At 39.3% G+C, this 25,471-nt stretch overlaps 1 protein-coding gene across 1 annotated transcript in view; it reads right to left on the bottom strand.

Moving 5' to 3' along the window:
* pik3cb (phosphatidylinositol-4,5-bisphosphate 3-kinase, catalytic subunit beta) overlaps positions 1-25,471 on the bottom strand; it is a 61,130-nt gene that overhangs the window by 1,094 nt on the left and 34,565 nt on the right. The window contains exons 3-24 of the mRNA XM_077566110.1: positions 21,986-22,181; positions 20,501-20,729; positions 18,187-18,407; positions 15,623-15,802; positions 15,204-15,371; positions 11,393-11,482; positions 10,928-11,182; positions 10,755-10,851; positions 10,548-10,678; positions 7,654-7,704; positions 6,801-6,989; positions 5,582-5,703; positions 5,272-5,415; positions 5,040-5,139; positions 4,344-4,540; positions 4,156-4,265; positions 3,965-4,043; positions 2,781-2,948; positions 2,575-2,698; positions 1,847-1,992; positions 1,405-1,537; positions 1-314 (exon numbers count right to left, since the gene is read on the bottom strand). The exon at positions 1-314 is cut by the window's left edge and continues 1,094 nt beyond it. Coding sequence (XP_077422236.1) covers positions 177-314; positions 1,405-1,537; positions 1,847-1,992; positions 2,575-2,698; positions 2,781-2,948; positions 3,965-4,043; positions 4,156-4,265; positions 4,344-4,540; positions 5,040-5,139; positions 5,272-5,415; positions 5,582-5,703; positions 6,801-6,989; positions 7,654-7,704; positions 10,548-10,678; positions 10,755-10,851; positions 10,928-11,182; positions 11,393-11,482; positions 15,204-15,371; positions 15,623-15,802; positions 18,187-18,407; positions 20,501-20,729; positions 21,986-22,144 — 3,231 coding nt within the window. The 5' untranslated portion in view covers positions 22,145-22,181 and the 3' untranslated portion in view covers positions 1-176. The remainder of the gene's footprint in view (positions 315-1,404; positions 1,538-1,846; positions 1,993-2,574; positions 2,699-2,780; positions 2,949-3,964; positions 4,044-4,155; positions 4,266-4,343; positions 4,541-5,039; positions 5,140-5,271; positions 5,416-5,581; positions 5,704-6,800; positions 6,990-7,653; positions 7,705-10,547; positions 10,679-10,754; positions 10,852-10,927; positions 11,183-11,392; positions 11,483-15,203; positions 15,372-15,622; positions 15,803-18,186; positions 18,408-20,500; positions 20,730-21,985; positions 22,182-25,471) is intronic.

Here is a 25,471-nt window from a genome sequence, read left to right as displayed (position 1 = left end):
CAAGCTGGACTTCCTGTTGGTGTGATGGTCCTTTCAAAGGAATGTTTGAAGGCGCTGAGGTGTGTGGTCAGACCAGGTGCACATTCACTTGTACAAGTGTCAAATCCACCACCACACTGAATGTGGATCAGCCAGCCATGTGGATGCACCCTCGCCTTCAACGTGTCTCTGGTGCTCTACGAGCGGTTGTCTTTGGCAACATTGTGGGCCATCCAGTTGACTTTGGTTGTCCAGCTCTCCCTCAGCGCCTCGTCAAATTTCTGCCGGAACTGCTTCAGCGCCTCCTCGTCTGTTTTGCCCAGAGCCAATGAATCCTGTGGGGCGGGGACCAGGGAACAAAGATGAGGTCAAAACTTGGACTTCTCATAATGAGCAGCTTTCAAATGTCTGTAACAATTTGGCCCAAAATATTTTTACAATAACCTTTTTATTTGACCACTTATGACTGAAACATCTAATTAGAAGATTAACACCTTAACTCTTGCAAGCCTCAGGCCAATAGTTTTCACACTGGATTCGGGTTCGAATTTCCCGCCCTCTGTCTACGGTTATGATGGCATATGCACATTAAGTACGTGAAGATGCGTATGTGCAGTTTCATTTTGTTGAAGCAACATTTTATTTTCTGTGTTCAGGAGTTAAGTCAACGCTGAAAGGAAAAAGGTTACACAACAAAAACAAACGCATATTACAAGAAAGTATATTTTCCCAGAAGATAGCAATATTAAAAAATATATATTCCAAGGAGACGTGAAAGGAGGACATCTTAGTCTGATCTAGAGAAGGAACCAGATGGACATGAAGAGACAAGCGTGCTTGCTCACCAACCAGCAATGATATTTCATGATTCAATTAATGATGTTTCATGCTGATTGTGATTGGCAACAGATACGAGTGTCAGCCAGGACTAACAGCAGTGACCTATGACCTCACAACATTTTTTTGGGGGACAAGCAAAACAACCACCAAGGGGCGTGACCAAATTTTCACACCCGTGTTCGAGACACTGTGGTTCACCATTTACACAGGGTCTGATTCTGACACTACCTCTGAAGCTAGATAACTGGTGGGACAACTTGTCCACCCCCCATCCTTCAGATTTGTATGCTAGTTTACACTCGAAATGTCATTGTGGGTAGTAAAGTAGACTACTAGTCTGTGTGCAACTCTTATACAAAAAATAACAGCATTATTGGCATTGTGACAGACTTTTTTTTTTTTTTATATATATACACAGAAAGACAGAATTCACAACCAAGCCATATCCAAGCCTCAATATGAAAAACACATGTATCAGAAGGACAACACTGCCCCCTGCAGAGTTGTTACCGCGTCTTAATACAACATTTTGACATGCCAGGGAAGGAAAGTGCAGAAACAAATGCATGCAAGTGTGTTCATCACCTTCAGATACTGGATGTCTTTGACCGAAGTGAGCTCAGGCAGGCCAGCAGTAAGCATGAGGGCAAACAGTGTGATGAAGAGGTTCCCATTCTTCCTCAAGATGAGATAGGCATCCTCACAGTACTGACGGAAGCTATCAACGCACAATTAACATTGATATTCAAGTGGTTATTAAAATATATACGCTAATTATCCATTGACTAGACCCAGAATAAGATCTTGTAAGATAAACTACTTCAAGTTCATCCCAGTCTCTTCTGACACCTACTGGTGGCTGAGCATACTGCAACATTATCAATACAAAGAAATACAATTGCTTATTTTTAAAATTTGTATCTTCAATTTTATGATACACACAACCATGTTGCAATACAATGACTAAATTTGTTTTCAAAAGCTTATAGACTTATAGATTTGATCAAGCAAACAAAGTTGGACAGACCTGCCAAATTTCTCGGTGTAACCAGTTTTGCCCTGTTGGATGACGTGGATGAAATCATGCGTGAGGATGAATGGCACACGCTCCCTCTTGATGCCAAACTTTGACTTGAAGTTGCCCAGTATGTGACCGAAGTCTATGTGGAAGAGCTGGCGGGCACAATCAAAGGCAGTGAGCACCAGCGTTCACAATCTGCATTCAAAATATTTATTTCCAAGTCTTTGATGGTACTGAACCGAGCATTATAATCCTTTAAAAAGGAAGTCAACCTTAAAATATTTCTTGACAATAATATGTTATATGTGACCTCACTAGCCTAAACAGGACATTCTGATTAATATTACATTTGTGGAATATGAGTTAAGCAGCAAAATCCAGCCGTTTATCCATTTTAGGGGGCGGCCATTTTGCCACTTGCTGTCGACTGAAGACGACATCACAGTTGGTCAGGCAACGACCAATCACACCTCACTTTTTTATTATGAAGCTGAGCTGTGATTGGTTGTTACCTGGGACCTGAGCATCTGTGATGTCATTTTCACTTGACAGCAAAATGGCCGTTTTCTGATATTGCTAAAAACGGCTGGATTTTGCTGCCTAACTCATAATCCACTAACACAATATCAAACAGAATACTGCATTTAGACTAGTGGAGCTGCATAGAACATATTATTGTCAATCTTTTTTTTTTTTAGGTTTGGTTCCCCTTTAAAATCCGATATTTTTCCAACCTGTCCAGTGCTGCGGACCATGATGTTGTCACTGTGGCGGTCCCCGATGCCGAGGACGTATGTGGCTACACAGTAGCCCGCACATGACAGGGTGAACTCCTCAATGGCCCGATCAAGAGCATCACTGTTTAATACGACAAGTGTGTATTGCTCAGAAAAGGCACACGTTGTAATAAGTGATAAGGGGTCGTGTAGCACCGTCGTACCCAGAGTTGCGTTCCTTGAGCCAGTTGAGCAGAGCATCCTTGTTGAATGCGGCAGTCGCCGCTACATTGGAGCTGGTCAACTGGATGTTGGCAATTGTGTCAGCTGATGACACAACCTCTATCAGCCCTGCCCGGTCACCTGTCGCTAGGCAACCATATGGTACTACCCTACATGATAATGGGGATAAAAGAAGCAGGTTTTAGGATGTATTTGTGCGATCACATGCAAAATGATCATTTTATAAAGGTGTTACTGTATGTAGATGACTTTGGTCATTATTTGATCACAAACACCACCAAATTTCTCAATTTGCATACTTGCTTCTTTCATCGTAACACCATCACAGAACAGACATTTGGTTTGTAAAAGACAGTCACACATATCTTGTCAATTAGACAAATCTATTGTACCACATTTGCTACAATGGCTTTAGAGTGTTAGAGTGGCACTGACACATTCAGCAATTTTTGTGCGCTATTATAGGCTGCTGGGGATTGCGCAACAACAACAATTTAAAAAAAAAAAAGAAGATCCCATTTAAAAGAAATGTCTCAACAAGAAAAGGCATGCTCCCCTTGATAATTATCTGATCTTCTGGTTTCTGCAGTTACTCCAGCAAACATGAAAAAGTGAATGCAATGCACATGCTAACGCAACTGCCATCCATTCATAACATCAATTCTAATAGGGTTTGTGTTCCATTGTTGGAAACTTTATTCCTTAGATTTCTGTGTTCCATTGGTTTTCATTTTGCAGTTTTAAGCCAGGAATCCGAATTGCCATGTATTGAAGAGATGGGTGAGAATGTGTGTACTGTATACTGTAGATCAGCAATGATAGCAGCAACGTAATATGTATGTAATAATTTAAATAGGGTGAATGAGAACAGCAGAAAATATTATTTTAAACTAAGGAAAGCTACTTAATAACAATAGGATAATCATAAAGTACATTGGTTTTATTCAGGGCTTTGAAAAACATTTTCAGAAATCTATGAGAAGGGAAAATGTAAATGTTGATGTAAATTCAATGCTGAGCTGGCATTATGCTCATGGTGACACATTCTGTTGGCTGCATTACAGTATGGACGTGTCACAGTCACGTTGCATGTGTATCTCTTTGTAGAATTGTCTACTGTAATCTAAAGAAACTTCCAAAGTAAAAATCTTTATGACGCACTCACCTGAGATCTAGATGAGCCTCCTTCCATAGCAAATCCATCAACCTCAAAATCTGCAGTGTCAGCATATCTTGTCTTAGGTCTGGATGGGGGAGAAGTTAAATGAGCAAGAAAACTGACAGGAAATACAGTGTGAAAACTGTACAGTAATTAAGAGCCCTGCTCCCCTCCCCCCCTCTCCTGACTTCACCTACCATCCCCATTCTTGAAGATGATTCCCAAGGTGTCTCCTGCCAGCAGCTTATTGTTGTAAACAATCCACAGCGGCTTCATCTTGGAGTCCATGTAGCGACACTTTTCCACGCTGACATATAAAGATTGAGCATGTTAAAAAAAGCGACAAGTTGACACATTGCCGCACGTTCTTAGATTGTTCTCTCACTTCATGCCTGACAGCAGGACGTTGGGATTTAGAGGGGAGTGCAGGTCAGAGAGCGTCTCTGAGTAGGCACTTTGCCTTAGGCAAGTCATCATGGCTTCCTTGGTCAACATCGCCTCCTTTGTCTTACTCCGAGCGTTCTTCATGGTTCCCAGCTTTATTAGCTCATTCACTGACTTAAGCTTACTCAGGGCTTCCACCTAGTCAGAAAATATTCAGAATTCAGGTAAATCCTGGTTTTGTTGTCTTACATTTTTACCAATCAGCTTATGAGAAAATTTAAACCGTAAATCATCAAATCCCACTGCTGAGAGTATAATATTGGGAATAAAAAAAAAAGAAAAAAAAGTCAAGCATGACACCATGCATGCTCTCTTTAAAAACACCATCAGCAATATCATGACAACCCAGAACATGTACTCTTCAAAACAGGAAGCGGCTAATGTATGACAGGGTTGAAGAGGAAGTAGGATAAACTTCCAAGGGGCCGTCTGTCAGAGCAGTAGAGAGGGCAAAGGTTAAAGGCCAGGAGGGGTGATGCTATTGTCAGTGCTATAAATACATAAATTGAATGCAACAGATTTATTTTATTCTGGTCCACAGTCATAGCTAATAAATTAATGACATTATTCTAAATGAATCCAATTTGAATTAAATTCATTTTGTGTGAGATCAGATGTGTTAAAAAATACAGTATACCTGTTTCTTTAGAACCTCAATATGAGGGATACTGCCCCTACAGTAGGCTTCGAGCATGAGGGCAAACTGAACTGAAACAGCAGGCATGTGGATTTCTGACCTATAGGTGGCAGTAGAGAAAGTATGATCAACCAGTGGGAAATTGTCAAGTCACTCATCTTTCAAGTTCACTTTGCAAGAAATAAAATAACAGCACCAACAACACATCTCTTTAGAATCTAAACAAACAAACCTTAAGTGCCAGAAGAGGAAGTGCCCTATCTTGCGATTTGCTTGTGCTCGCTCCAGCAGGAAATGGGTAAGGGCACAGTCATAATAGGGCTCATAACGCAACACCTGCACCAACTGTAGCAAGTACTGTGACAGCTCTTCGTTACTTAACAACAAGAGGGAAGGAAAAGTCAACATTAGGTCAGATATTTACACTGAAGACAGACAATTTGAGGGAAAAACCTAAGTGCACAAAAATAGAGGAAATAATAAAAGTTAAGGAGGAGACTAAGAAAACGATTTAAATGATTTGGGTTAGTATTTATGCTTACCTCATATCATGCAAGCAGCGTACAGCGTACTCTCTGACATATTGATCTGGATAGTTGAAATCCAGAAGCTCCAGTGCGTCTCTTGGACAGAGTTTGGGCCAAATCTGAAGCAGTGCTTGCAGCTGAGAAGCACACACACAAACACAAAGACACACACACACACACACGCGCGCGCATAAAAACAAAATTATATGCCACTTACATGCACAGTTGTGATGGAAACGTTTTTTTTTAAGTTAAAAATTATAATTATCATAATTATATCTATTATTACTATTTTTAGTTGTTTTTAATTAACTGCTTTTTCAAATGTAATCCAACCCCCCCCCCCGGGATTACATTTGAATATAAACTAAACTAAACCACTGGTGGACAGCAGATAACCAGTCAAACTTAAATCCAAAATATGGAATGCACATTCAGTGTTTTCTTTCTTTCTTTCAAAATGTGTGCCCTATTTATTTTACTCACTTTGCACTTCTCATGTTGCTCCTCAGTTTGTAATTCTTAATTTGTTTTGTATTTTGTTCTGTATTCTTGTTTGTTTTATGTAATTTTGACATTAAATTTGAATTAACATACATGCACTTATCTAGGGCTGTCACTGTAAAATATTTTTTAGAATTAATTATTCAATTAATCATCTTATAATTTTTGCATGAAAGTTTATTGCAAATTATTTTGGGATTACAGACTTTAATTGATTATTGTTGCTTATTTGGTATGAAACAAAACCATATAAACAACAAGCATGATCTCATGAGAGGGAGCGATGTCTTTACCAATAAACTCAGAGCTAATTCCTGAGAACTGATCTGCACAAAAGGCTCTACTACAGTACATAATACGGTGGCAAATAATGATTATTTTCAGAATAGATTCAAACGACTATTGTTTTTAATATAAATTGATTAAGATTCAGTTTAGTTTGGTCCGTAACATGTCAGAAAACAAATTTATCCTTGTTTTCCAAAGTAAAAGCATGTTTGCAAAATTGTGATTGTGAAAGCCTGTTGAATTTCTGAACTCAAATTTAAGTTATATGTCTGTGAATCAAACTATTACACAACTTTGCTTGCAACTTCACTATTCCAATTTTCTCGTCATACTTGCATTGATTTCAATAATAGCACATTGGTGTTTTCTTGTAGCATACGCCATAACTCCATTCAAGTAGCTCGTATGGTGGCATGTGGTGTGCCGTTTTTCTTTTGCAAACCTGAGCCATGTCCTCATGTTTGCTCCACTTTACGGAGAGCAGCAGCTTGGGCAGCGACTGGGGGAAATTTTCTCGGCAGTCGTAGCGTAGTGTCCAGATCAAGTCCTTCTCATTCTCACACAGCTGGGAGAGAGGATCGCGCTCCATGATCTCTTTCAGCTCAATGTGGAACTTTTTACCTCCACGACCCTGAAGAAAATGACGGAAGAGAGAAATGAGGATAGTGAAAAGGACTGAGGTTGAACAGTGATTGTAGTTACAGTACTATAAATGGCAACTAGATGGCAGAAGTGTATCAACATAACCTATTTTTTTTCCCAGTTTGCATGAATTTAATCCATTGTCTGTAAAATAAAACATGCCAAGGTAAAAACACAAATGCCCCAAAAACATTGACTATAGATTTTACAATACATATTCAATTTGTTAAAAATATTAACACTTGCTGAGCTTTGCAAAGCGAACACTACCTCAAATTGAGCATTGCAAAAGTAACATGGGGCTGTGTTTGGTATGTTCTTCATATATTCACAGGGACGCCTCACATTGACAAGTTGTGTTCAGGCATGCCAAACACAGGGTTATGTAATTGGCTGTCGACGCCCAGGGGTGGGTTCCAGGTTGAGGGGTATGAAAGGCAGGAAAAAGAGCAAGTAATCTGATTGGAGTATAGTTTTTTGTTTTTTTACACGCTGACAGAAGTAAAGGTTTTCAAAGTAAGAGTGGTGTGTGTGTGTGTGTGTGTGAGAGAGAATAGAGGGAGGGGCCATATTCAACTGCATCATTGCTCATGTCGCCTTATTTTTTATTTGGCTTTGTACATGCTACTACACCCTATAGTACATTAACTCACCATAGGTGCACAGTCACTTGCTCTGGCAATCTCGGCAGCTTTTTCCAGGATCTGTAAACAAGCACAAATGGACACACTCACCTAAACATCAGAAAACTCTCCCAATACCAAGTACAGTGACTTGAATATGTGTCCATAACCCTTGCACCCACACGAAGTAGCACATAATTGTTTTGTGAAATGGAAAAGATACATGCTGTAGTTTTCTAAATTATAGACAAATAAGAATTTCAAAATGTGCCTCAAGCTCAGTCACATTGGAGGGAGAGCATCTGTGAATAATCATTTTCAAGCCGTGTCACAGATGCTCAATTGGATTTTGGAGGACTTTAGGCCATTGTAATTTAAGAATATTATTTGATCTAAACTAGGCTTCACATCGATCTGATTGGCTATATCGGCCCGGCCAATATTTTGCATTTTATCATGAATGGCTGCAATGTCTTCATTTTCTGATCCAACCAATGACATCAATGATCGACTCCTGAAAATAAAACCGCCACAACGGAATTTTGGCAGCCACTCATTGATTTTGGTGCGACCTGTCAATGTTTAACTGTTGTTTTTACTTTCATTACTGCATGTTGCTCCTTGTGTGAGTTTGTTAGTCGATACCCGTACCACTTTCCTTTCTGGAAAAACGCTCGTACAGTGCCTCAAATGACTTAAGACAGGGATGTGATTTGACCAAAGTGAAATTATCTGAAAATTTAGCGGGGGTCTGGGGGCCGCTGGCACCCAGCTAGGTCCAGGGCAGTGCCCTGGTGGGGGAGATCATGGGTTTTCCGTGTTTTTAAGTACTTTCAATGCACTCATATGACAAAGAAATAGACAAAACAACGGCATAAATTTTCAATGTATATTGAACTATCCCATATAAAATGGCAGTTTTAGTCAACTCAAAATCAGTCACATTCAAAAACATTGGACTGCCTTTGCTTTTAAAAACTATCACTGAGAATATCATCATATCTAACTAATGTGATTACTAAGTTAACACATAAATAATGTTGAAGAGTTCAAATTTCATGAACAAATAATTGTATCATGACCAAATGAAAAGTAACTCATATTAGAGCATACCACAAATGTCTTTGTTATAGCAGAAGATGTTATCTGTCGGAGTCATGTGCATACACAATGAACTACAAAAAAAAATAAAAATAAAAAAATAAAAATAAATCAGATTTTTTTTGGGGGGGGGGGGGGGAGATAAAAAAAAGCGGAATTCCGCGAATTAGCAGAAAAAATCACATCCCTGTTAAGAATCAAAAGTATAATTTCTTTACACTTAATAATTGAGCTTAGTGACATTAGTGGTATTACAGCTCAAAGAGTATCAATCTCCGCGCGCCATAATGACACACACCCATCACAGCACACTGTATGCTGTTTTTGCTTTACTTTTGCTAGGAAACAGCACTTTACGCTGTGCGAAACATATGTACAGTCGTCAGGATATTCTGAGTTTTGGATTATGAAGATAAAGAAAAAATATCTTGACCCAAATAAAGATAAATACATGCAACAGTCAATGTTACTAAATAATGTATAATAATTAATATGACTGGCATTGAATCCTTGTACCTCCAAAATCATCACTTTTCAGTAGACCCCAAAAACACCATGTTTGTTCAATCATTAATTTTTTTTGTAAAAATAAAACACCCATGCATGTGGACTAACCAATAGTAGAGATTTGTGAAAAAATATAACATTTACCAAATTGTGAAATGGAAGATTCCCGCCGGACACCAGCGTTACTAAATGTCCCATGTCTATCAATTGATTACCATACAACATCCGTGGCCCACTTGACTTTTTTTCTGCCATGCATGAGTTCAAACTCATAAATCCACAACTTAAGTTCTTCATTAAAATCATTTTGAAAAGGTTCCAACGAAAATATTTAGTTGTATTTTTTCTAAAGCAGCTTCATTGTTAGTAAAAATCTAGCTCTGCTTGTTTGTTATGGAATACATTGTCTTGTATTCAAATCAAACTACCTTTTTGTTTCACAATTTTCTTCCTTGGGGCATTGCAAAGATTGCTTATCATGGGTAAAAATGCTTGAGAATACTTCTGTTGATGCCGAGTAAACAGTACATGAGCATACAGTAAGATGCTACATCAACTTGCCATGGGACTACAGATAGAAAAACAAGCCAACGGCTATAATCTGGCATATTAACATGTAAATGTTCATTTATATACACTGTCCCCTTTAAATAAAAAATATATACAGTAAATCAGGAAGCTAATTAAAGAGACACTGCTTCATTTTGTGATTGTGCCAGTGATCTTTTTTTTTTCTTAAAACTCACTGACTGGTGATCAGACCCAACTCTTGTCAGTTTAGGTGAATGGCCATGTCTTGGTTGGTTTGCAGTTGTGCCATACATACTTTTTTCATTTTTGGACAACTGATTGAACAGTGCTCATTGTTGAAAGCTTGGGATATATTGTATATCTCCACAACTTTATCCCTGACCTGTCTGGTGAGTTCCTTGTTCCTTATGTACCTGTTTTTCACTAGTGTTCTCTAACAAACCGATGAGGCCTTCACAGACCAGGTGTATTTATATAGTGAGAGTAAATGACACAAAAGTGGATTCTATTCACTAATTATGTGAGTTTGTATTTAGGGGTATCCGGGTGACGGGGCTGAATACAAACGCACACCACACTTTTCAGATTTATACTTGCATAAAAGTTTGAAAAAAGTACGTTTCGTTCCACATAATTGTGTGCTACTTTGTGTTCAACAACATACACTCAAGTCTGTGATTCTAAGGTCACAAAATGCAAAAAGTTCAAGGGTTTTGAATACTTTTTCAAAGCACTGTAGGTACTGAATGAATGATCAACAGTACAATTGCTTCCTGTGGTCTGACCTTGTCAAAGGGAGGGAAAATGATGGGGTGCGGCGAGTATTCCAAGAAATTGATGTGCAGAGCTGTGGCGTTTTCAGTGTATGGATTGGTCTGAATAGTTCCTATGGGGTTCAGCATCTCTTCAAGTTCATCTGTCCAAAAATAGTCCCTTTGAATAAGTAGCTCTTCATTGCAATAAAATATAAAGTAAATGGTTGATTTTAATACCAGGGAATGAAGACCAGCAGTGAAGGATGATATCTCCCATCTTTAGTTGACCTTTGTAATCAAACACCATTGTGTTAACCCAAGCTATGGGGTAGTGCTACGACACAAAAGACAAGTGATGAGTCATTGTATCAGTACAAGAGGGAAGGTTTTCAAAGTTTCTGCCTTCTTACCACTTTCCCTGCTTTGCGTATTGTCTGATACTTATTCAGATGGGCGTTTTTGGTAGACTTCTGCTTCTTGACTTTATCCATGACGGCATAGATGGCGAAGCAGAGGCGTGTCATCCGCGGCAGGTCACAAACCGAGATGTCAAACTCTAATGTGCTGTCTTTCCATGTGTGCTCTGAACGGCCGTTGCTCTCGCTGCTCACAGCTGGTTTGCATAGCAGCTCCGTTCCGTGAAAAAGCCCAGCCCTGACCTGGACCTGGGCACCATCACAAAGACATATGCTTTGGTTTAACACATTCACTGCCATAGACGGCTATAGACGTCAAAGATTCCTTTTGACTGGGCTGGCAGTGAATGAGTTAATAACCTATTGGTGCCTAAAGGGTGGCGCTAGATGCACTTTCAATGTTACTACATTAGATTAAAGGCAGTGACATTGTAAATGACTGGCAAAAGAAGAGTTTACCTTAGCAGTCTCCTCTGCATTCACCTTGCTACCTTTCAAAAGAACTATCTTAAATGGGCTTGGTACGTCCCAAACACAAGTCTGTGCTTGCTGAAGAAAGAGAAAAATACAATGAACACAGTAACACAATATGTATACAGACGCTCCCCTACTTACGAACATTCGAGTTACGAACAACGGTACATACGAACATGTCTGCGCGCATGCACGCATGTCAAAAAATGTTCGGAAAGAGATGCTGTAAGTTAGATTTTGTATTGCGCACCTTTTTCCGAGTACTGTAGTGCTTCTTTCCGCCGCTAATACCGACGCTTGGCGCTGTGAGAGCTCACCCAGCATTGGAGGCTCAGCAACGTGTCGAGGAGGAGGAAGAAGAAGAAACGCCTGTCGCTCATAGATAAAGCCATCGCACTCTTCGAGCAGCAAGACCCAAATATTGAATGTTGCACAAAGGTTGCAAATCAATTGAATGATGCCATACAGTGCTACCGCATCATTTATGATGAAAAAAGAAGAAAACTGTGCAATCGTAGTTAGATCGCTTCTTTCGGCCAGTTTCTAGTAAATCCTCCAAGGAAGATACTCATCAACCCTCATCTTCTTCTCTGCGACCCTCAACTTCTTCCTACATTGAAGTTACGGAGGAGGAAGTAACTTTTGAAGCCCATTCCAGCGACGACGAAGAACCTCTCATGATATAAAATCCTCCTCTTCCTCCTCCTCCTCCATCATCTCCTTAAGCATCGAGTACATCTTCCAAAAGTAAGTTAAACTTCATTTTATTTATCTTATTACGTACATGTACATACTGTGTGTGTGTCTCTCTCTCTCTCTCTCTCTAACATACGTAGTACAGTACTGTACGTATTCTCTTTAAACATAAATTATAATACAAAATATAGCACTGAAGCAACTTACGAACAAATTCACCTTACGAACGATCGCTCGGAACGTAACTCGTTCGTAAGTTGGGGAGCGTCTGTAGTCTCATACATATGCATACATTCATATACAGCACAAACATAATGTGTGTGTGTGCATGGTGGGCTGTGTGTTCATACTGGCAGATAACGTTAAATATTGCGGGAAATGGGTTTGCAATTGTCACTATAATGGTGCAAAGCACACTCCAAGTCACAAACGTATTCATTCATTTATAATGTAGTAAGTTCTATTTTTACAACCACAAAAATTACAGTGAAAGGTGGTGGTGTTTTTTTGGGGTGAGGGGAAGGAGGGGTGAATAGAATTTAATTTTTTTAAGCCACACCGACTACTTGCTAACTGGGGGAAAAAAAACACTTTACTTTAATACCCTACAAGGTTGTCACTGAAAAGGTGGAGTCTCTCAGTGGGATGCTGAGAAAACAAAATTCTAGTTCTGTTTGAATCTTTGACTTTGCTGTTTGCATGTTCTCCATATGTTTGTAGGGTTTCCCTTTAGGTACTCAGGTCTCCTTGCACATTCCCAAAACAAGGATGTTAGGTTCATTGAAGACTGGAAATTTCCTACGAGTGTAAAAGTCAGTAAGATGTGTGGTTGTCTGTCTCTATGCACCCTATAATTAACTGACTGGCCCTAAATCAGATGGGATAGGTTAATCCCTTCCACAGTTAACTACAGGCATATGATGATTAAATCTTATCTTTGACACCATGGCGATCTAATTCTTTATGAAATATTAGGTGTTCTGCTGGTTATTTTTCTAATGCGGAAGTAAAACGCCTGGTTCAGTAAAATCCCTCCTCTCCCCGTGTGGTTGCCGCGCCCCCGGCGAGCAGGCTGCTGGAGCTCTGCGTTTGAGCACTCCTCTGAATGGCCACACAAGCCATCAATTATTTAATAAACATTTGAAACAAAACGGCTCCTTGCTGTGAGGTGGGGAGGAGAGGGAAGAAGAGAGAGGAAAGACGAAGGAGGGGGGGGGAAAACAGCGTAGTTCGCGAACCAGTGATCTGCTTACAGGGCATGCACACTAATCACTATACCATTTTCTTAGTTAGGTTCAGCAGCGCAAAAGTTTTACTTGTAGTTTACACAAGTGTGAGCCACAATCTTTTCTGGGATTCTAAGATGGCCAATTGTCATTGCACTTTAGCATTGCAAATGTGAAGGATAATGATTGCTTTGAATTCATTTGGACAGAATGTTTACTGATAAAGGCTACTTTTGTCACTATCCCATGGTGGTCTCAGAGAAAGTGGACGTGTGTTTGCAGATGGTCCACACCTAATGACATCACAAAGTGAGCACACGCTCGTTTTCTCAGGTTGGGAGGGGCTGGTGCTTGGAGAACAAAATGACCTAAAATTTATCATAAAGGGGCGGAAAAACTTTGGTGATGTTTTTGTTGAGGAATTAGCATTTTAACATGGCTAAAAGCTCCAAAAAGTAGATTTTTCACGTTACTGTCCCTTTAAATGATCATGAAGTAAATTCAAAACAACTTTAGGTTCCTTTTACGCTTTTTTAACTTTTCAAGGTACAGTATTTGTAATTTACAGTGCTGAATAATTGTCAACATTTACAATTAGCAAACATAAGCGAATGACAACACTATATTGTACATGTTATACCAAAATGTGTGTGTGTGTTTGCAAGGTGGCAAATAAAAGCAGATTAAAAAAAAACAGGTCATCATAAAAAGCAGGAGTCTATGGCAATGTATGTTTACTTGGTAAACCTGAACACCTGTCAGTTTTTTTTTTGGTACTCCATTTTGTTGAAAGGTCATGACTGTATAAACACTGGTTCATTTGAACAGAGTTAAGTTATTAAATGTATATGAGAACATTTACTACGTCTACAATATAGTTACAAACAAATCACGAGAGATTTTAGATTAAAGGTACACCACGAAGAGCATTTTAATACAGCTCTTATATCTTCAATTGTATTGACTATTAGAGCTGAACAATTTTGAAAAATAATACTTGCAATTCTTTCCTCTCAATATTGCGATTTACTATACGATTAGTTTTTCAAGGTCCTCTTGTACATATATTTTGGAAAACAAACAAATAATTAATCTGTATTACAAGAAACAATGTATGTATGTACAGTACTGTATGCAATTGTATTTATAGCTATAAGATTTTACTTTACTTATTTTAAAACATCAATCCATTTCAATTTGAGCCCTATATCTAATACATTGCTTTACAGTGATTTGCTTTAACCATATTTATTGCGGTTCAAAACGGAGTCTGCAAACTCCACAATGAGGGAGCAGAACAGAGTGCTTTCTACCAACAAATGAGTGAAGGCAATAAAGTTAATAATGATGACAATAATGAATAATGTTTGGGAAACATTGTATGCCTACTTAGATCAAGTATAAAAATAACCCTATTAATAATGAATAACCATTACACTATTTATCCTCTTATGGGTTAAGGGAAAGATGTAGCGGCCTATTAAAGCTGACTTGGCATAAGAGGATGCATTGATTAGCAATCAATCACAGGACGGACTGAATGGGGCACGGACCGTTAATAGAGCCTGGGACAGATGTCTGAAAGGCTGCTATGTGAACCACTACACTACCAATACTGTCCCAACAATTAATATTTTTTGGGGAGCAAAAAAGTCCCCAAAATAAAATAAAACCTCTTACTTACAGTTCACTTGAAAATAGCCTAGGGTACCGGTATATATAAATTTTCTGACAATTTCAAAGAGTGTCCTTAAGTAAAGCTAGCGTATAAATGTATGAATTATTGCGGTTGCAATTTGTACTGGTGGATAACTGCATAGCACCTAATGACATTTTTTTCGGCTACTAGAAAGAAAAGCACATCAGTGACTCACCGTGGGAACCCTTCTTTTGGGAGGTAGTGGCAAAGGTGGGTTGGAGGACTTGCGGCTGACTACTGCTCCAATCGCAGTAATTTCCTTTTCAAACATGGCCTTAACTGAGCTGGAAAAAACCAGGGTAAGGTGTGGAGACTCCTTTGTCTGCATGCATGTGCGTATATACTGCACACAAGAAGGGATACATGGAAATTTGTAAAACAATTTTTTTTTTTTTAAATACAAACCAACAAACACTGATGATGTATTAGTAGGCCAATATTTTAAAAAAGCCCTGCTTACTTAAATATAATAACCAGAACAACTATTGAGCCAAAAACTCTGTTTTAATTCTTTGCTCTTGAAATGTCTATTTTAATCTTAATTAAACAGACTAAAATTTTCTCTAAAACTCGCAATAAAATACACTCACTGACCTTGTATTCACAAAGAGCATGGTCTCCACAGAGGAACTCCATGCAATGGCTGACTCTCAGTACATACTGTCCTCTCCATGCCTCCTCCTCATGACCGTGAGTGGTCAACCACTTCCTCACAGCCAGTTCCATCAGCTCAGCAGTGGTGCAGGATGCAGGCACTTTCAGACAGGCAGAATCCTTCAGGAAACAAACAAACAAATAGGATTGCATTTGTCACTTCAACATTTAACATGTAGTTGAAAAATACAAATTCTGACAGTATGTAAAATGTCGGTAAAACTATTGAAGGCACGGCACATAAACACAGGCATGTACTACATATGTCACTGACTTCACACGTGTGACGACAAGTGTGTGTTTGTTGCAGATTTAACTCTGATGGACGGGTCAACATGTTCTGAATGAAACAGCGAGGCTTACTGTTGTATTCTAATTATAGGCCTGTACTGACCCGATTCCTGAGATGCAATCATAATTTCCTGGTGATATAATAGATTTGCGTCAATAAGTTAACCAAAAAGTACTTTGGTGAAAATGCAAGTACATACCCACACAAATCTAAATATAAATGCCAACATAAAGAGAGACCAAGGAGTACAAGGGCATATATAACGACTAAATGAGCCTAATGAAATCACAAAAAGAAGGCTCACCAATGAACAATGACTGCTCACATTACAACAATACCACACTTCCTGTCCATATTATCACTTATTGTGTCTGGTTTTCCAAAAGACTTCCTGCCAATTTTCACTCAAGCACAGACGGCCTTTTTTCGTAAGAGAATACTGTAATGCACAAAATCCCGAGGATCACCACCATGGTTATAAAAAACACAATTTGTCAACAGAATAACTGAGGGAAATGGAAAGACCACGGGCAGGGTTTCTGTTCACTGAGCTCTCTGTCAAATTGTGTGAGAATGGTATAATTAAAATGTTAGTTCTGACCCATTTAGCCTTGTCACATGACCTCCAAGTTGTTCTCAGTTCTCAGACATAAGATGACACTGATCAGAAAAAGATGTTTTCAGCCCAAAAAAAGTAAATTGTTGTCTTATGGTGCAGTAATTGTTATTTTTCTTCTAATCAGACAGTAGGATGGAGGGTGACCTGCTGGCAACAATATGTTGCAGTCTGCTGACTGGTTGACACTAGATGGTATTGTAATGGGATAAACAAACATGCCATAAAGAGGGGACATAAAAAGCTGCCTGTTGTCTATCATAGTTCTTTTCCCTTATTATTGTTCCACACATTATGCCACAGAACATTTGACAACAAATTGGCCTATCTTACTTAGCTAGGTGACGCTATTGGAAGATCCTTTGTTGACAAATTTTGGCAGATGCGCGGTTGTTTGGGCAGCAGAAAATGATAGCGGCTCAGCACTGTAGATGCGACGTACAAAAATAAACTTAGCGGGTGAAATCGCCAAGCATAATACTGTATATGTATTGGCCACAAAATTGAAATTATTCAAAGCCCATATGAGATGTGGGAAGATGGTAAACGTTGATCTGACTCATCTGTTTCCTAACCCTAACCCTATTTAATACAAAGCTGGGTAATTATTATTCATTGATCAGTGTCCTTTGTGGTGCCGAAGGAAAGGAGGCGCAGGAGGTGTAAGTTTGTGCAAGTACGTCATTCCAAAACCAACCGCCTGAACACACTCAACAATCACTAGTTCCATGGGGGAATTATGTCAACAAGCACCACAACTTATTCTTTGTTTATTTTTGGAAATGCAGTGACACTTGTGTGATGTGAGAATTTCAATGGCATCTGGTCTGCTGAATAATTGAATATCAGAGCTACACAATTCTTCTTTTCAAATCCAGTCTTGGAGAAACATGCAATCATGCTACGTAGCATTGTAGCACCTTTAATGCAGCTGGCAGGATAGGACTTACAACTGCATAGGCTACTGTATACACAAGTGGGGCGGGCAGGTACCAAAACATGGATGCAGAATGTAATATTTATTTGGTTAAGATAAATAAGATGTGGACACAAGTATAAAACTAGGCACAACAAATATACAGTATTTTGTCTCATTTATAGGAATCCATAACACAATTCTGATAGTGGTTGCCTTTTGATCCTCCGTTCGTAACGCTGGACAGCTTTTCTATTATAGCCTTCACGTTTAGCGATCCAGAAGAGACCATTTTAAGGCGCGGAACAAGTCAGGGGTGCTGTCGATACAATTGATGGCACAACAAGAATGAACCATGTGCCTCTTTAAATCCTCCTCCAAATGTGCAAAACCATCAAACTACAAGTAAATCATGCTGTTTCTTGCCACAGTTCCCGTGATGCAACGCGCGAAACATAAACAATGACATCATACAGGATCCTCCTATTGGTCATAGTTGAATACTGTATGATTGGTCACCTCTCTCTGTGTAAGCTCTGCGACTGGCTGACTCTGTCTAGTATGAATGAGAGCATGACTACGGGTAGTTGTTCGGCTATATGTGCCCTGTGAAGGACTGGCAATCAGTCCGGGGTGTACTCTTGTCCCTTGCCCGAATTAAGCTCAGATAGGCCGCTTACCTGAGATTGGTCAACGTGGATGATGACTTTTAAGATCACTGAGTGGTCATTGAATCCATCGTTGATGATCCTTGGCTCGAGCTGTGGGGAAAAACATGCATGCAGCCATTCTGTCCAAGTCATCATCTGGAGACGTTGCATTCTCTCTTCACTGATGCGAGACATTTTACTGCGAAAGTCCTTTACTTCCTGGTCATTCATTCCATCAAGTTCATGAAGGCCTATTAGAGAATGTGGAACAAAAACAGTTGCACTTATTAAGACAAAAATGCTTCTCGAAAATGACAATGTGTAAGCACTAGCACAAGTCTGTAAATTACAAGCACATGACATAGAAACAGCAACATATATCCATTGCCTGCAGTGCGCATCAAGTTTTCTCTATTTTGAGGACCAATCGCTGACCCATATTGGACATTCCTAGCGGATACTCTCAAATCATTATCATTGCAAATCTCCGTCTTTCATTCACCATACGGAAATTAAGATGAGGATATGTTGTTGCTTTCCGACACACCACACACTTGCACAAGCACAATTGACAACCATTGTATTAGTCCCCTATAGCGACGTGTGGCGAGACGCTTTCAGATGAAAAGCACCACGTTTATTTTGCATTCTATGTTGACTTTTCTCGGGAAGGCTTGTGAATGGGGTGGATGTGGCCGTAGGCCATATAATGCCCACGTCTGATTTAATTCCTCAGATGGCACTGCAACAGAAGGGAGCCTCAGCTGTCGGGCTCTACAGAACAAGAAGTAAGCAGACACTCAAATTTCCTCCACAGACTTACTGTATGTGGTATTATTCTTTCTGACCTTTCACAAAGCTTGTGATCATATGTGGCATCCAGCATGTAAATCAGGTGATAAGTGGAGTCTATCCTCTGGCTCATGCCAATGAAGCACTTCCTTCAGATAGTCCCCCCAGTATTTATTTGTGTTTTATCATTTTATATTTTTAGCTTAATCGTCACAACATCACAAATGAGTAACTTTAGAGCCACAAACACCTCTTTGGCTGAAATGTCCGTAATAGGAACCAGTGTTAGAATTACAACCACAGTCTCTCATGGAATTAAACAGAAGCTCCAAATAATTAATGCTGGAACTAAATGCCAGAGGTGCTGTTTGAGTGATTAAACCTTATCATCCTGCTCTCTCTGTTGAGCACTTACCACTCCATTTTACTCAAAAGGTTCAGCACAATACTCCCTTGCTAATGAAAACAACACGCTGATATTTAAAGCCATTTAACATCCGCATGACCCCTAGCTTTGATGGAAGGTCCTTGCTCCACCTCACCAACTTTTACACTAGACTGACATAGTAAAAGCTCCAGGTCAAAGCTGCAATACAAACAACAAAAAAACGTGCCCTTATATGCATGCATCAACTGTTTAGCCTCCCTCTCTTATCCAAAAGTGTATTTTTAATATTCACATACCAATATGTCCCCTCAAAAAACAAAAGAGCAGCTCAGTCCCGGTGAGAGACAGTATTAGCTTATTGAAACCATGACTTTTTAAAACCACAGTGAGCTATCGATCCACACCTAGCTGTGAAAAAAGTGCAGTGAGTTCCCAGGGAGATGCTGCTAACTAAGTAAAAAAAAAAAAGGGGACGTGAAGAAACACGAAGTAGATGTATATGATTTACTTCTACTTTCCACTTGGAACATAACAAAAGGATGTGGTTGACCAGATACGGCGTCCAGGCCTGGAGTTTGATTCCCGTGAACTAAAGCTCCTTTTCCCACATTTCTTACACAACCCTGCAGGTGTCTGTGGCCTATTAGAACATCAATAACTGATCAGAAAAGAACAAAGCACTGAACAGCTCTATTTTCCCATTTCAATAATACTATAGGTTGATGTTGATTAGAAACACATGTTTGTATGTGTTTTACACTGACTTTCAGATTTGAGTAAACATTTGCAGAGACTTTGCCAGCATTTATCACAATTAATGGTTCTATTGAACAAAATATATCACAAGTTCCGAATATCTGCTACAGTTCATACCTTTTTGCTTTAGACTAAGTTCGATTTTTGTATAAATACTGTACATAATATACAGTATTCTGCAAATGGACAAAGAAACTGAGCCACTAAACGCAGAAAGCCAGATGGCACTGCTGGCTGATAGATACATGTGTTAGTTCTGTAGTAGTGTTGCAGGGGAGGAAATGCTGAAGGCTTATTGTTATCTGGGAATGATTGATTAGCTCTGAACTCAAAAGTGACTTCATTATTTTAAATCAGCCATGGAGTAAACTGTGTGAGAGCTTGAACTGTTTACTAAAGAGGTCTTACCCTTGCCAATAAGGACGCCTATTTTTGAATCCAGCAGCCGTTCCGCTCGGCCACAGTTGCGTGTCACCAACTTTAGAACTGGTAAGAAAGGACGAACATCGCAAAGTCTCCGAGTTTCATCTTCGAGTTCTTCGTGTACGGCCGTCTGATTGACACACTGGAACATGTGGCTTTCCATCTCACCCAAGGCGGGAAACAATGGGAATGTCTGAGCCTGTTTCCATAAAAGCTACAGAGGAGAGGAAGAATTAACTCAGAAAAATAGGTGACAAAAGAAGTACCTTTGCAAGCTTAAAACTATAAGTATTGATTGATTATAATACACTAATACAGACTATATATATATAAGTATGTTGTCTTGGTGGAGCCCTAAGCAATGGCTAAAAGTGGGTAAATTTGGCATAATTATGTTTTTTAATATTTCAATCATAACAATTGTTTATTGCCATACGATTGAAGTTTGCACTTTTTTTTACATGTTACTTTTTTCTACATGTTCCTAAAATGTCTAGGAAAAATGCAATTCTAAATAATAACTGAAGCCAATGGGTTGTAAAATACAAAAAGTTTTTACATGCACTTCTCTTGATTGTTTGGTAATGAAATGGGCATTAACGTAAAAAATAAACTTTTATTCTCTGGTTAAACTAATAACCTTACTTATCATCTCATGCGTCCTCATTTATTTGAAGAAAAGGCCCAGAGGGTTTTTTACTTTTACACTCTCATTTGTCATGTGCTAGTGTACTGGTTCTTTGTCTTCTGTTAGAAACTTCCTTCAAGGATCACTTAGATATGCATGCTACATTGGCATTGTTTTATACATATCGCTGGCGTTGGGCCAAAACTTACCTCCAAAATTGTTGGAGCCGCCCAAAAACAGCATGGTTGTTCAACCATTAACATTGCATCTTCAAAGAAAGCAAGCCATTTTTCAACACTTTATATTGCTCAATAGTTACAAATGACGTCCACGTTTATAGTTCACTAACAGGCACACTAGAGCCAAAGGCTAGCACTAATTAATTGGCTTGCAGGTCAGGCATGGCAGGGAAATAAAATTTCGTCGCTGCTATGTAAAAAACAATTATGTCCGTTTTTTGTCATTTTTATGTTCTTGGAATGAAACTGAATGCAGACGTAAAAATTGAAAAATTGACATACAGGTAAGTGCTTTGGCAAATCCATAGTGATAAAATCTGATTAAAATACATCTTAATTGTCCAAATCCAAGACAGTTCTTTTCATGGCAGACAAGTAGCTGGTGGTGTGCAAGGCTTTGTCCTCATGTCTGAAATGCTTACCCAAGATAGAATGAGTTGCTGCTACATAAAAGAATATTCACACCTTTACTGATGGATTTTTTTTTTTTATGATCTTGACTTTTTCCAAATTTAGGACACAGAACAGAGAGATTAAATGTCACAAATCACTAGTCCCAAGAATGGTTTAACAATGCATGTGTTAAGACAAATAAGTTCTTACCAGTTTGATATGTTGAAAGGTGGCCTCGCGAGGAACGTCCATTTGAATGTAGATACCAGTGGGAAGCAGGAAGTCCACCGTGACTTGGGCTGGGGCATGGCCAGCCAAGGGCGAGTGGTCTGCCCATATGTCCAGGAGGTCTGTCATGGCTGGAGGCATGGCAAGGGGCCCCACACACCACCACAACCATAAGGACCTGTAGAACAGTAGGAAAGGAAGATGTGTGTGGTATTTTTTTTTAATCATGTGCGTGGTCAAAACTCATCATTGTGAGGTATATAACTGGAGGACAACTAAATTAAAAAAAAAAGTTACCATTTGTGCAGAATTATGGATAAATACTGGTAATCACTAGTTCAATTAAGTAGTTCAGGAACTAAAAGTAAGTGGCATTTCAAGCCCAAGGTTGAAAATGACATGGTACGGAATCATTCTACAAACATCAAACAACTGGAATCAAAATATGCAGATGACATTATGGAACAATCCTTACATTGCTTCTTGTTTCCTATATACAGATAGTTGGGTATACTAACTATAATGCCTTTCTTTAACAACAAGCTGCCAAGGCACCATCATTCAATGCTCCAGTGACTCCATGGAAGCTGGTGGATTTAACTTGGGATATGGCCAGTGCACAGCGGAATGTCCACTAAGCAAACAAAATAGGTCAGCCAGCCCTTTCCCCCTCATCGGACGCTGTTCCCCATGCAGGGGGAACAGGCAAAAACCACATAAAAATATATACCGCAGACAGATAATGCACACATTGCACTTTAAATATTTGGTATATAACACAGAACACACACCAAGTCACACATGTTGAAAAACATTACTGGTATTGGGAAGAAAAAAAACAATCTCTCACTGTGCAGAATCAAAATATAAGAAAATATAATCAAAGTCACAAGTGGATGTGGGAACTCAAAACCAAGGAGTTGAACCGAGTTGAACAAAGTGGACATCCTGCTGCTCTCAATTTGTGCTTCTTCAACCACACCACTTCCACCTGCTCTTTTCCTCATTAGCTTGTCCTCAGATGGTCCTGCACATTAACTTCTCCACTTCGCCACAGGTCCATTTTGGCTCAATCAGCCCATTGGAAATGACAGGCCTGATTGCCTCTAATGTTCTTTCCCCTCCAAGCTAAGTGCTTGAGCTACCAGCAGATGAGTTGCTGTTATGCCATGTGTGTGAGGATGGTGCAATATCTGCAGTGCGTTTGGAGCCACTTGCCATTTATCAATTGCGCAAATGGAAATAATGTACAGTGTGTTGTTACAACAGCAGATTGCTCAGGGAACCTCTCTATAGAGGGCCTTTCATTTACTGCGAGGGATCATCAGATAAATAAATAAAATAAACTGAAAATCCCCATTATGGATTGTGTTCCACCAGTTGGAAACAGGAAAAATAAACAGACAACAGTGAGTCTGTGTAATGTTGTAAGGGTGCACGATTACACAGACGAAGAGAAACATGAAGCCTGACATGTCTGACTGATTTATCCACAAAACAGAAGGACACTTGAACAAGACGTGCATGTGTATAAAGTCTGAGATTGTTAATTATAGGCTTCATGAATGACGTTTTCACACACGACAGCTTGAAGAGTGTCTACTCATGCTGTGATGCCACCACACTCTATGCCTCTCTGTCTCTCTGATGATAACACATTGGTGCATGTGTACGTAATCACACCCCCACACAAATGCAGGTGCGCAGGGTCATTGGGAATGTGGTGGCAGAAAATCAGAGGCCTGCTAAAAAGTCAGGTTTCAGTGGGAAGATACAGCACGAGGAGAGCAAGTGCGTTTGCAAGATGCATGCAGCAACCTTCCCTTCACATATGATCAGAGACACACTGATAATGGCCTATATTTGAAAGTGCACAAATAGGAGCCAGTTCATGGTCTTTTCTTGTTTTATCCTTTAAGTAATGCAGAATTTGTTGCTGAAACATTCACTATATAGTTCCCTATATAGTGCCTTCACTCTGTTGATTCGGACAGCCTTGCTCCTTGTTGCACATCATATAACGACCGTATCTGTCATGATGCGCCAGTGATTAAATCTTAGACAATTTATAGTCAATAGAAATGTTTTAAAACTGTATTTTGCTTTCTATGTCGTACATATTTTCAACTAAAACAAATTAATTATTTCCGTATTATATAGTTAAAGTATTGATTCGATTTTCGCGCTTGCGCCGACACTTTCATTATTATTTTTTCATAGTCGCAAGGCATCGTGGTCTATATCAACCGGTTGAGTGACCATCGATGTTTACTACTTTTCAAAGTGCATTGTGGGTAATTTTGAGTGCACTACATTGTTTTTCATTTTGGTCATATGGACACCCCTACAAAATGGCGTGACCCCTCAGTAGGGCACTATATAGGGAGCGGGGTGCACATTCGGACACAGCCAAAGATTTCCAGTACGGTTTGTTAAAATGACAGACAGGTACAGTAACAGTGGTCTATCTTTGTGTCGTTTCTGTGTAAACAGCAGCTATTCAGAATGAAAATAATTTGCTCACAAATTTAAGATCCAGCAACTGCAAAACGGTGTATGGATGCATTTAGGGAGATATGACATGATGACATCGGTAATATTTTCTTAAAAATTCCATACCGTATTGTATGTCTAGGGCTGAACAATTAAAACTACAACACTCAGAGAGCAGCCAGGTAGCTAAGATAAGATAAGATCCACTGATTGTCACACCCATCTAAGTGGGGCGAAATTTGTTCTCCGCATTTGACCCATCCCCTGAGGGAGCGGTGAGCAGCTGTACCCCTCATCTCTACCATCGGATAGTTGCTTGGATTGGTGGTTTTTAGTTGAATCACTTGTGAATAGTTGTCTTCGTTCTGTAAATTTAGCAAATTACTTGCAGGCAGTGCTCAGTAGTGCCCAACCGATATGGATTTTTTTTTTTTTTTTAGGCCCATGCCGATGTTTGGGAGAAAATAACAAAAACAATTATCAATTAATCAGCTGACTAATTTAAGAAATATATATAATGCATAAAATAAGTCAAGTTCAGAGACGTTGAAGCCGGCAACCTTCCCATCAAAGGCAATGCATGTGCATTGAGAATAAGTCAGTTTGCTAATTTTTCAACTGATTTTCATCAAGTTTACTTTTTCTGAAAATGCTTCCTTGTTTTGTTTTTTTGTGATGTCCACAAACATGTAATGCGGCAACACTTTGCCCGTATGAGCATAGAGCGCAATGCATTTCATTAATGAAGGAAGTTTGTCATTAACCCATTTCTGTTGCATTTATGTTAAGTTTCAAAAAAATTTACACAAACCGTTACAATTTAAATTCTTAATAATCCCCCCCCCCCCTCTCTATTGAGATCTATAGTATTTATTGGCAGTACTAATACAACATGAACACGATCCATATAAAAGTTTGACCCATGCTTTGTGCAGATAAAATGTCTGCTCATGGGTAACTCAAGTCAAAGTCAAA

Source organism: Vanacampus margaritifer, chromosome 5 (genome assembly GCF_051991255.1).
Source record: "Vanacampus margaritifer isolate UIUO_Vmar chromosome 5, RoL_Vmar_1.0, whole genome shotgun sequence".
Lineage (NCBI taxonomy): Eukaryota > Metazoa > Chordata > Actinopteri > Syngnathiformes > Syngnathidae > Vanacampus > Vanacampus margaritifer.
The sequence above is the reverse complement of the archived record's forward strand: the minus strand, read 5'-3'. Positions and strand labels throughout refer to the sequence as shown.